This window comes from Anomalospiza imberbis, chromosome 1 (assembly GCF_031753505.1).
Source record: "Anomalospiza imberbis isolate Cuckoo-Finch-1a 21T00152 chromosome 1, ASM3175350v1, whole genome shotgun sequence".
Classification (NCBI taxonomy): domain Eukaryota; kingdom Metazoa; phylum Chordata; class Aves; order Passeriformes; family Viduidae; genus Anomalospiza; species Anomalospiza imberbis.
In genome coordinates this window covers 4,701,779-4,715,047 of record NC_089681.1, presented here as the reverse complement: position 1 = coordinate 4,715,047, position 13,269 = coordinate 4,701,779, and the positions used below count along the sequence as shown (strand labels likewise).

At 39.5% G+C, this 13,269-nt stretch overlaps 1 protein-coding gene across 12 annotated transcripts in view; it reads right to left on the bottom strand.

Annotated features, from left to right (window-relative positions):
* The window catches only part of TRAPPC9 (trafficking protein particle complex subunit 9), a 444,584-nt gene that overhangs the window by 425,020 nt on the left and 6,295 nt on the right, over positions 1 to 13,269 (bottom strand). For 11 of the 12 annotated variants that reach the window (XM_068180203.1, XM_068180211.1, XM_068180227.1 and 8 more), the window contains exons 3-6: positions 8,048 to 8,193; positions 5,800 to 5,928; positions 1,911 to 1,937; positions 617 to 738 (exon numbers count right to left, since the gene is read on the bottom strand). In XM_068180203.1, coding sequence (XP_068036304.1) covers positions 617 to 738; positions 1,911 to 1,937; positions 5,800 to 5,928; positions 8,048 to 8,193 — 424 coding nt within the window. The remainder of the gene's footprint in view (positions 1 to 616; positions 739 to 1,910; positions 1,938 to 5,799; positions 5,929 to 8,047; positions 8,194 to 13,269) is intronic. The other variant, XM_068180236.1, reaches the window with a different exon arrangement.

Here is a 13,269-nt window from a genome sequence, read left to right as displayed (position 1 = left end):
ATGATTTTATACTCCTAGAGACATCACACCCTTTCTAGATGAGCAACATACCCTTAAGGTAACATTAAAAAGCTGAATGCATCCTTGACAGTTATTGTTTTACTGATGGATTCTAATTTATCTGACACTGTGCCCAGAACTATCACCTTTCATTGCTCCTGATCATAAATTAACTCATGCACACAACTGAAATTGTTTCACTTGGAGAGTCTCCTTTCAACATGGACATGAAAATGCCTGTAATAAATATTTATAAGCTTAGTCTAAAGATACTTTATCAAACTAGAGAAATACCTGAAATTAAAAAGTGATTCAATAACTCCACTGCAGTATAATTAAACTTATCTTTAGTGTTGATGTGGATACTGAGCCACTATTTTCACAGTAAAAAACAATTCTTTTTCTTTTCTTATTATGATTGCAGACATTAAGCTCCTTTTCCATCTCAGACTCTGAGCACTTGCACAAAAACCTAAAAACTGCTCCAGTAGAACTGGAAACTGTTTTACAAACCTCACTGCCATGCTTTAAAGATCCTCCAAAACCAAAGCCTCAGCAGTTCACTATTGAAAAGGTGAACACCTTAAGGTGTTTATTTTAAAATAACCAAGACTACCTTGCCATAGTAAGAAATGGCTTCTTTATATTTTTCTATGATGTCTTCAGGACTCAGGCAGTTCTTGGCACGTCCTATCTCAGCACTGGTATCTGCATTTATCCCATTGGAAGTCAGAGCACCTAGAACAGAACAGGGTCAGAAATGAGCACAAGGACTCTTGGCAAATGCTAAATATCTAAAAAGCAAGCTAAGGTATGCTGTAGGTTTGACACAGAATACACAAGGTACACTTGCCCTATCTAGAAAGAAAGGAAATAATCTTTCCCTTAGTAAAAAGCAAATATATTCATGATTTTTGGCCCTTATCTGAATGTTTAGACTATGAATAAAATATAGATTGCTAAAATTCTATTATGGCCACATCTGAATAGACAGTTTCAATCTTTGAACTATTCTTTCTACTTTAACACTGTGCTTCTAAAGCACACCTTAGGAAAAAAAAAGGCTCAGACAAAACAGTAAAAAATTGGTTTTCTTATATAAGCAAGAAGGCAAGAGACAGAAAGGGTCTATATAAGGGATAGGAATTTGAAATAGATGCCAAGGAAATCTGGGTTATTAGAAAGAACATGAAAATTTTATTTTAGGAATCTGATTTTATTGGAGTTAACATCATAAAAGTGGAAACATATCAAAGGTTTGGCAAGGCCCAATACCATCTTACATATTACTTAATCTGTAGCATTATACTGTAATTTATTTAGGATTACACACTAACTGATTTCTCCAAGAGGTTTCTCTGCAAAAATGGCAAAAAAATCCCTGAGTTTCAGAGCTGGCCCTAACTGCCACTAGTCAGTTAAAAACTACTGTGAAAGGTATTTCTGAATTTACTGAGGGAGCAGAAAGAATGTTTCCTTACATACTTAAATGCTAAGGCAATTTTTTAATATGTTTATTAACCTTAAGGAATCAGACCAAGCACATCTGGAGATTAAGAGCACTTTTATGGAAGTGAAAGATGTTCATGATGGCTGAGGGAGCACCATGACACTACAGAACCACATGTGACCATTCAGGTCGGTCACTTCAAAAGTATTTTAAAATCCTCACTACTCATGGAAACAAATCCTGTTGATTAGAATTTATTGAGACACAATCACGGAACTACAGCATTTATTTTGTGCCAGTTACCCTTCAGTCTCTGTAATTTCTCAAGATTTATAGCCAAAAACTGAAGCATCAGGGATCACTACTAGTTTTGGCAAGTGGCAATAACTATCTATACAACTGGAAAACACATCAAGTAATACAAGAAAATAATTTGGAAACATGCAGGAAAATAATGTACCTGGATCAATGAGAACTTCTTGTGCCCCTAAAAGGAGGAACAAAAATGATTTTTTTCAGCCTTAAATAGAGCCAGCAAAGTAAGTTCTTATAATGTTTTATAACATCAGGCTTGAACAAAATCATCAGATTCATCAGGATTATTACTGCTGTTGTGAAGGACTACCAGTTATAATTCAAGTAGTCCCCATATGTTAAATTTCGTTTTGTTAATAAATAAATGTAAAAGTCTATAAATTTGCAATGAGTTCTAAGACACACTAAGAAGAATTTCAGAATTTTTAGAGTATAATTTAAAGCCACATATTTTTTCCTTTATCTTTATTGTTTTGGTTAGCAAGTTTCCATTGCAGTCCACTTAGTATTAATGCCAAGACCTACAGTACTTAAATCTTCTTGTGGGAGCTCATTTAATCTGTACAATACTTAGAATAAAATTTCCAAGTAATTTTATCCCTTTTAATTGTCACTAATTTCTCTTCATCCGATTTCCTGAATAATTGAGTCATGTCAACCCAATAAGCCAGACTGTCCATGTAAGAGCTGCCAAGAATACTGCAGAGTTGGATTACCAGGCATGGAACATCTCATTGCCTTAAACTTTGGTTAAACATGGCAATAAAATTGTTCATATCAAGGGTTAAGAAGTCAAAAACAATTATTTCATCAGCAAGACAGACCCTCCCTGCAGTTGACTTGCTCAGATTCCAGACAAGTGAAGCAGAGATTTAGATCTAGACCCAAATATACACCAACACTTCACTCAGGTGTCATAATTCCGCCTGGGGAAAGAGGAATATCAACAAAATCAACATCTTAGAACTCCCAACAAATAAAGTCCAGTGGAGAAATCCAAAACAGCCGGTGCTAAGCATAAAGCAATCCAGACTCATCTTGTTTGACACACAAATCCCATAACTGACAGACCACATCCAGATTTCCTGGCCAGGAGGAACTGAGCAACTCAGAATCTTCCTTTACACTGAAGGCTGCAGAGACACACCCAGGGATTCCAGGGGACGAAGCCTAAACCTGTCCTCATACAAACAAAAGGGTTTAGATAGCTGAGAAGTCAAAGCACCCTTTTCACAGAATGGCTTGGGAAGGGACCTTAAAGACCATCAAGTTCCAACCCCCTGTCCATGGGCAGGGGCACCTTCCACTGGAGCAGACTGCTCAAAAACCCCATCCAACCTGACCCTGAACACTTCCAGGGATGGGCAGCCACAGGACAGAGCAGAAGCTCATTGGTATTTTGGAGCTTTCTTTCCAAAGTTGCTTCAACATAAAGCAGACGCCACATTTGCTGAGGAACCAGGTCCTGTGCTGTAGCCTAAAAATGCCAAATGATGGAAATCACAAGGGATTCCAGAGGAAGATGTTTCTCTTGGCTGGATCTGGGCAGGAAACATCATCTTGTGAAGGCTGAAGTACAGGCACAAGAAGAGGTGCAATTCCAGGTACAAGAGGAAGCACTAAAGGTAACTCTCACATCTACACGCCTCAAAATCAGGCACAAATTTCAGTTCCAAGTGTGGCATTTCTTGATTTGTGCAGAATTTGGAATCCTTTTTTTTTTCCTGGCCTTATCCCACAGAAAGATAGAGTGGAATTTGTTCCCCAGATTAAGCACTGTCCTCACAAAATCAATTACAGCCAAAGACACTATAACCAAAGGTGCAGTTTGAAAGGATTTCATATGAAAGGCCCTGCAGAGTCAGGAACAGGAAATAAAAAGAAACTTTTGTAAAACTTTGTAGGAAAATGACATCACAGCAACAGCTGCTGGGCCAGAGGGAGCTCAGCAGTTCACACCTCAAAACACAGAGATCATAACTAGACTTAAGGAACAGTATCTAATGGGCCACAATGTAATATTTTCATCTGCAAAGGATGACAAAAAACCTGTAATCAATTTTTCTTCACAGAAAAGTCCTTTTAAAAATATTTTCATATGAAACTAAAACATTTTTAAAATACAACTACACTAACAAGTTTGCAAACTGGACATTGAAATACAAGACAACTTAAACTGAGACCCAGCAATAATACACCCAAAATATATTCAATTATTCTGATAGCTGTGACTTGTTACCTTCCTTATTAACCAGGAGTACCTATGGCAAACAAACAGATTGCAACATCTCCTGATAAATATTCATTGAAAAGTAGATAAAGGTCACTATTCAGGTGAAATTGTAACAGCCAATGTAAAATGCATTCATAGGTCATGGGACCAAATACATAGATTTTAATTACTAGGTATTATATAAAAATTAGTATTCTGTCCTGAAATAAGGTAATTTTACAATCTCAATTACCGGATTTCAATACACACAGTTCATAATAAAGGTAATATAAAGCCAGTGTTTACTAGATTGTGACTTATAAAATAATAAAGATGGGTGGTTGCTTCTTTTAGATGAAGGAATTCATTTTAACCACATTGCACACAAGAGAACACCAGCACTTAAACCCAGCTATGTTTCAGTCCTGAGTGAATGCATACACAGCAGCAGCTGTGCTGGCTTAGCCCAAAGGCCTGTGGTAGCTCACATTAATGTATTTCCATTTTCCTACCCCAGCCCAGCCTCTCCTGAAAGCCACAGAACCTTTCAGGAGCTGTAACACCATGTGACAAGTGTCAGGTTATGTGACAGGCTCATCTGCACAACCACAAAGGAGTGGAGAGGATCAGTGACCCCCAACAACCAAATCAGAGCAAACAGAGCTGTGGGGGGTGAAGCTCAGCTCAGTTACACCTGCAGCTCTCTGGATCCCCTTACAGACAGACTGGGAGGTCACTACCTAGAGGAATATGGGGCTCACTATAGGGAAAGAACACCCTGGGATTGTTCCAAGATTGCTTCTGGGGTGTAGGGGATGAGCCAAAGGCAAGGAGGAGGAGGGACTGAGGCCGTTTAGGGGAAAAGCACAGAAAAACAGAGGGGAAGGCATGTGTGTGTGCTGGTCTAAGCACCAACAGCTGGAATGGGCTCTGGCTCTCAGCCTTGTGGGTTGAGGTGCCAGCAACTGGTGCAGTGCAGTGGCCAGCTCCTGGACAGACTCAGGCTGTGTGTGCTCCCTGTGTGCTCTCCAGGCCTGCTGGGAATTCCTGCTCAGCCTCCTGTCTGCCGGGACCTGGGGCCATGGAGCTGCAGCAGCCTTGCCTCTCTCACACACACCACCAGATCTAGTAACTCTGAATGACAAGGGGTTCCATGTCATACCTGTAGGCTGGATAAAGAGTAACTCCTTTCATCTCCTTTCATCTTCTCCATCTGCTAAGCTCTGTTCGATGTCCTCCAGTTCTTCTCTTGAAAGAACCACCCAACCTTTGATCCCTACCCATCCTTTTCACAATGTTCACTGTATTACAGATTGCTCTCATATTTCTCCTCAGCCAACTCTTTTACAGTCCAAGAGTTTAGAAAAACTATATTAGATCTTAAAAATTCTGCTGGTTTCTTGGCATTTCATTTTTAAAAATGTATTTGTTACTCATTGGCTTTAGAATAGCAAAAAAACTGAATAAAATGTACCCAACTTAATTCTTTTTAATATATGTAACTCTGCCAGATCGTATTTTATGAAAAGTGCCTGCATCTCCTCCAGCAAAATTCAAACTAACAGACACTACTAACAATCAGGTGAAGAAATCAAAAGCTTTGCAATTCCATGCAAAGCACATGTGTTGATATTAACACCAAAACAGAAAAATAATTGCAAAAATCTAAAATAAAAACAAAACAAAACAATAAATTCTTCCCCAAACCTCCCTCCTCTGATTAATGCTGTCATCTGTATAATTTTACAGAGTTACGACACAGGGAGAAGTTTTCAGATGTTTAGTGGTGGCAAACAGAATAAAACAGAAATGCCATCCTTACCTGGCCTGTGCCTGTTGCCTGCCTCAGCAGAAAGAGAACCTCCTTGAGCCCTGCGAGACCCAACTTTACCCCCAGTGCCACCTGGGTAGTGATAGATGACAGATGCTGAGCACAGCCCCTCAAGGGCAGCTGCAGAGAAAAGTAAAAAAAGCCAGCATATTAGTGGAGACATTTTCAAGAAGTGAAGTATCCTGTGGTAAAGTCCATTTACACAAACAAAAATGTGCCTGAAATTAGAGGTCTAATGACAAAGACCATGGAAAATTCTGAGATGTGCTTTTCATCTCTCAGAGCCCCCATTGCCCCAGCCCACTGAAAAAACGTGCAGGAGTAAGAACTTGTCACAGCAGAGGAAGCTCACATGAAAAGGACTTAATCCAACTGGATGCAATTCCACAAAACAAGGTAAGATGCCAAGAGAGCTGACCAAGGTAAGACCCCTCTGTCATCATTTCCAACAGGTTCATGCTCACTGGGGAGGTTTCTAGTGGCTGGAAAAATGGAAAAGTCATCTTCTTTGAGAAGGAAGTACCAGCACAGATAGATCAACATCAGCTCCCTGGAGAAGCTACACAGATCCTGCTGGAAGCACATAAAGTGAAAGAAGGTGTCTGTGAACAGCTCACATCCATTTACTGAGGATAAATCAGCCTCTGGCAACCTCACTGCCTCCTATGAGGAGATGCTGAGCTCAGTGGACAAAGGAACAGCAGTGGATTTTGTGTATTTTGGCCTTCAAAACATCTTTGGACAAGGTCTCCCACAGAATGCTTGCAGCCAAATTGGGAAGACTGGGATAACTGGCCTATAAAGTAGGTGGAAAATCAGCTGGGCAGCGAGACTTGTGATCGGCCAAATGGCTGCCTGTGACCAGTGGTGTCCTCAGGGAGACAATACTCATGCCTTCATTAACTGGATGATTGCATAGAGCACACCCAGAAACTTCCTGGGTGACACCAAACTGGGGGGAACAGAAGGGCAGGACTTCAATGCAGAGAGAACTTGCCAGGCTGGAGACAGAGGCTGGCAGGATCCTCATCCCAAAGCAAGCCTGGTGGGAGGCATTCAGATGGGTTGGGGGACTGGAATTTCTGGCATATGAGAAGCAGAGAGAACTGGGTTTGCTCAGCCTTACAGAGCAAGAGGCTGAAGGTTGGTGCTCCTGCTGCCTTCAAAACACCCAGTGGGAAGGTAGGGAAGAGATGGAGGCAGGAGCTTCGCAGAGGTGCAGTGACCAGATGAGAGTCAACACAAGTGGACACAAGAAATTCTGCTTTAAGGTACGATCGATTTATGTTTTGTTGTTGGGTTTTTTCAAATTATAATCAGCAAAATTTTAGAAGAGGTTTGAGCAGGTTTACTGCTCAAAGACAGTAAAACTTCCATCATTAAATATAACTGAAATTCAACTGGACAGGTCCCTGAACAACCTGATGTAACTGGACATGATAAAAGCAGGAGATCAGACTTAACAGACTTATCAAATTATTTAGATTGGAAGAGTCCTCTGGAGGTCTCTAAGTAGAATTTGAGGAATCCTGAGCCATTTAAGTTTTTGGAATTGCAGAAGGAAAGAAGTGGGAGGTCAAAAAGTGTTGAGTTTTTCATGGTATGTAATCTACAGGGCCATTAGGAAGATAAATGGTTTCCAGGTGGAATGAGAAAGCTAAAAGCAGAACTGGAGACAGTGATTGTCCTGAAAGGGTACAAAACTGAGAAGCAGAAATTGTGCTCAAAGACCATTTGAGCCAATAAATAACAAAAAACAGGCATGAAAAAAAGAAGGAAAGGATGGAGAAAAGGCAGGGGAAAAAAGCAAATCCTAGGACCTTATATGAAAGGAAATTGTGCCAGGGGAAGTTTAACACTTGCAGCTTTGGGAGATGTAGAGGCAAAAATATATTCCTAACAGTCCACAGTGGACACCCACAGGAAACATTTTTAAAACACCTATACAACCCAGTGAATAAAAATCAAACACTTTCCAAGAAATCACGAAAAAATCAGACACAACTTTTTTTAAGTACATGCTTTACTACAGTAACACAACTTATCCTGTTTAGGTTTTGCTAAACCCATTCCTTTTTCACGTCTTATTGACCAACTTTTGCTTCAACTTCATTCTTACTCACAGCCAATAATCCAGATTTTGGACACTAAAATCATCACTACTTTTCACAACGCCTAAGGAAATTACCGAGGATAGTTTGGTTTACTTGGCTTTACAACTACCACCACCTAATCCTACCTCCAAGCCACAGGAAGTCGTTGACAGAGCGCAGCAGCTCCACTGCCATGTGATAGTGCACCAAGGAATCCTGCAGCATGCCCGCCTGCAGACACAGGTCCCCCACGTGCTTCCGCATCCGGCCCTGGCAGCGCTTCTTGTAGTGTCTGCAAAATGAGAGGTGCACTTCAGTGACTGGCAGGGAATGCCGGTCTGGGCTAACAAACACCTAAAGTCAGTTTTCTTTCCTCCCTAACAGCAGATCAACACTGATTTACTCTCTGCCTCTAAGCAAATATGAATGCTAACTAATGTAATATGTGAAAGGACTGACAATTTGAAGATAAAGTGGAAAAAAAGCAATGTATCACGTTTTGGCTACACAGCATTTACACAGCTAGAGTCACATGCCCTGAAAACCTCCAAAGCAAGGCTCCTGCAGACTGCAGTGAGTATTTGGCTGCCTGTCAGTAGCTGCTATGCTGCTTTTTTGCTCTTCAGTACACCCAACAGGTCATTGTTAAGCCAGAGTGGTCTCTTGTTCTGCCTTTTTCCTTTCCCTCATTAGGGGATGGACTGTTCCTGTGCTTCCAGGAAGCTGTTCATGAATAAATCCCACAAGTCCATGGATGCTTCCCATGGAATCCCTTACATTTTGGCTCTGAGCGTATTAAAGGCCACCTTTCCAAAATCCTGCTCTGGGCCTCTGTCTCCTCTGCTGGGACCCTCTTCACACACAGCCCAAATGTATCAGGGCCCAGAACCCCCTCAGACCCCCCCAGACCTCAAAAACCTCCCCCTGCTCCTAGCCCCTTCTTTTAAAGTGATGATGAGTGGAAAAGCACCATCACTTCAGGCAACAGCTGACAGAGTCTCTCCTCCTACTCTTCTTTACATGTTAAAATAAACGGTTATGTTCTTCCCAAATGAACAGACAAAGCCTGCTAAATATATTCAACAGACACCTTGGTACAGCTGAAAAGGCAACTTGGGCATAAATCTGTGTGACAAAGGCACTAATCCTACTATTTTGTTGGTTTTTTTAGTAGGTTTCAGCTAAAGAAACGTAACACATGCAAAGCAAGACACACCTGACTTGGAAAACACCTCATGATTGAAGTGACAGTTCAGAACAACTGTGCTCTCCCAAGTCAGTGAACTATCCCCTTGTTCTCCCTCCTGCAAAAGTATTCCCTGGCCAAGAATGTCCTTGCACTGTAACTATAAACTTTTTTTATGAGGAAGAAAATTAAATGTCAACTGAGGTATTTTATTAATTTATCTATGTTGTTTTCAATAGTAGATTGTTGTTCTAACAGTGTCTTCTAAGTACATCCAGAGAGGTATGAAAGTTTACTTTCCACACGTCACACCAAGGAAAAATAGACTCTTTTATATATATATATAGTTTAAACTAAAATAAAAGTCAATCAAAAAAGAAATTTTAATTAGAAGAACTGCTGCAGATGTCACTCTTTGTTGTATACATGAAGTCCAAAGAATCTGGTAAAACTACAAAGAACCATCTTGGATTGACACAGTTGTAAACTTTGAGCTTTTAGGAGAGGTAGTGATACTTTTTCATTTAATTAATTTAATTTTAATTAAGTTGAACAGGTTGACCAGAGAAGCTGTGGCTGCCCCATCCCTGGAAGTGTTCCAGGCAAGGTTAGATGGGGCTTGGAGCAACCTGGGCTAGTGAAAGGTGTCCCTGCCCATGGCAGAGGGGCTGGAATGAGATGATCTTTAAGGTTTGTTCCAGCCCAAACCAGCCTGTGATTTTTTAAGAAGTTACTGAGACTATTTGAACTCAGCAACTTGAAACAAAAAAGAAACCCAAAAAAACCCCTAAGGTTACACCCACTCTGCAGATGCTGAACTCTTATCCCTGGAGTGACACCAGAATGTAAGGAGAATGCCAATGTTGTGGAATGAAACCAGGTTTGGAGCAGTGGGGTGTTTTTTTTTTTTTTTCCTTCAAGTGAGGAACTTCCCAGAGGACCCTAGAGATGAACTGAAATGTCACTGAAATAATCTCCATAAGGCATCTGAACAAACTGTCTTCATGAAGTCTGTAATGTAGAAATGACAAAAGGAGAAGAGGCACAGAACATATGAAATGTAAGGGTAGGAATAAGGACATTCATTTATTTCCTTTAGATCTGAAGGCAGGAAGGAGGAATGGCAAGAATCCAAACAATTCCATGTCACTGGTTTATCAAGGCTATCAGTTTGGCTTGGGTAGTTTACACCACAAAGAAGCATCTTTGCAGCCACCAAATAATGTCTTATTCCTTGCAGTCATTTTGGAAAAAGGAGATGAAGATAAAGTAACTGATTTATAGGGATAGGGGACAGAAATTGAAAAACAGAAGGTATACAGAAGTACAGACAATAAAACCTAAAAGAGAGAAGCTATCAGAACCAGTGTTATTGTCTACAAAAAAAAAAAAAAAGGAAATAAAAAAAGGAGACAAGCAATAGGTCTCCATCTAAAAAGTTACAAATAATTCCTATATAAATGTTTGCACTTTTCTGATCTAGCACACCATATTCACAACTGATGTGAAGGTGTTGACATTAAAAGAAGCTCAATACAACTGTTGTTCTTTATCTTTCAGATGTGTCAGGAATTGAAATATTTGTCTTTTATTTTTAAACAAGCATGTATTTTATAGATCTTTTAAGAACAAAAATGCAAGAAAATTCAAAGTGAAACCTAAAGCTGCTCTGCATGAACAATGGATGGGCACCAAATCTTACCAAGATTCAGTTTAAACTTTGAGTTATAGAAAAATAACTCCATCAAAAAGCTCCTCCGTGATCTGGAATCAGCATTGCACAGGAGAGTTTAAATTGCTTATAAACCAGATTTTCCTACTCTCTGCACTCCAGAATGAAAATAACATTGTAAATGTTATATTGCTTTAACTTTTTTGTTTGTTTTTTTTACATAAATAGTGGAATTGGAGAATCACTGTTTCCTTCACAGCTATAATTCCTCTCAAAGATGCCACTGCTTCCAACTCCATCTCTATGCTTTCAAGCAATCTTTATGTTTATGAACAAATTAAAGTTCTTATTCTCTCAAAACTGTACTTTATAAACATTCTTCCAGATTTTCCAGCTAGCAGATGATAAAGTTCATAAATATGAGTCATACAGCAAAGGAAAAGAGACGATGCCTGACTCCTAAATCAGGACCTTATACCAGAATAGTTTTGATCACACAGCCTCACCACCAGCTCTTCCTAACCTAATTCTGCTGCTGATTTATGCCCATGTTATATCTGAAGTTTTAAGGCATTTATTCACCCAGACATCAATAAAGATTGCTCATAAAAACACTGTTCTTTGGGAAACTCTCCTCATTTATAGACAAACAGATAATTTATTCCTGGTGATGAAGAAATTTATTATTAATTCTTCAAAAAACGAATTCACTCCACCTATTTTTAGGCTCTTCAAGGTATTGTCAAGACAGGATTCATCTACTACAGTCCCTGCAAGTCACTGTCATCCTCTTGGAAAATATTTTCTCACTGATTATGGAGTAAGTTTGTCCTAAACAAATGTATAAACTGTCTTTATTAGGCAGTCACAAATAACTACAGTGAATTCAATTACTTCAAGTATGTCCAAAAAGACAAAAGGCAAAGACTTCATGGAAACGAAACCCACTCTCTACAGACAGCAAAACTTAATTCACTTCCACATTTGGGAAGCCTCTTAAAAAAAAAAAAAAAAACAGTATCCACAACATCAGGCCCTTAAAATCATGTCCTATGGACTCATTGTTCCTTCTATGCATCCTGGGGTGCAAATTAATTGGGAAAAATATCCTACAGCATATATATTCACATATATATACATATATATACACCTCAGTATAAAATTATGATTGCTCATTTTAACACCGAGTTTTGCTTCACAGCTTTAGCTGAAGAACCTGAAAGTGAAAAGCTAAAGGATAACTTCTCCCGGAATTATTTTTTATTAAAACACTGTTTAAATATTTCACCTCTCTCCTGCTTAATCCTAATCTATCTAGGGACAGGAAGCCCATGTGAATTAATAACTACTTCCTCTAGATAAGAGGACAACCTCTCTCCAGGCCAGTTCCTTGCAGCACCCTACTGCCAAGAGCAGCTCCTATTAATTTTTCCTCTAGAAGATCATTTACAACATTCAATTTCAAAGAGGCACACAAAGTCTCCCCCTACAAACCCCTTCCTGAGTGTGATGCCCTCAAGAGCATCCCCAGGGAAGGCAGTGCCACTTCTTGCAGGACCACCCATGGAATGCTTGCTTGGTGTCAGTCACCCTAACTCGTCTTCTTAAGGTCCTCACCACACAGAAAAATTCCATTGACTACAAAACTAATTTAAAATCTTATTTTCGAAAGTTAGTTGGGTTAATGCTCTACCAAACACACTCTTATATTCAGAGGAATCACCACAATCATGACCACTGACCACTGCTACCACTTCAAAGAGGAGGACAATAAATCTATTCCAGGAACTAAGAACTACTTGATTTCCATTTCTGCCTTCTTTGCTCTATAGGATATGTGCTTTATTCTTTCATCTCCAGCTCTTTTCTAGGATCCCAGGATAATTTTATGGAAAATTTAGTGCAACAGTGTTGTATTTCAAGACAGAATTTATTTTCACTACAAACCATCCAGAAACAAGTTTGACGGAATTTCTGGATCCTCAAAATTTGGCTAAATTTACAAACAAGAAACATGCAAAATCAATTCTCAAAAGTGTATTCATGCAAAATGCTCCAACAAAAATTTCCATCAAGTTCTACTAATTCCAGTTAGCATGCAGAGCTATAGATATCACCAATCATAACATTATCCAGACTTCAAGAGACACAGCTATGGCATTGGATCAACTGCCACAACTTTTGAATTTGGAAATCAAACACAGGCAGCAACAGCTTCATGGCTTTGGAGTTTAAAAAATAAAGCAAATTCCAGAGGCCAGCAGCCACCTAAGCAGACTATGTGTGTCCTACAAAAAAACTCAGCATTGCTACCAAATATAATTGCCAAATGCGCCAAAGGGGGCAACTGCAGTGGTGAGGCTCCAGGCAGCAATTATTTTTGTGTGTACTGAAAAAATAAAGATAAAAAGCAACACTAAAATATGCAATGAAGGCCAAGTGAAGAGGCAGGACATGGGAAAAAAAGCTAACTATTTTCAAAGATACACAATCACATCCTACCTTTTTAG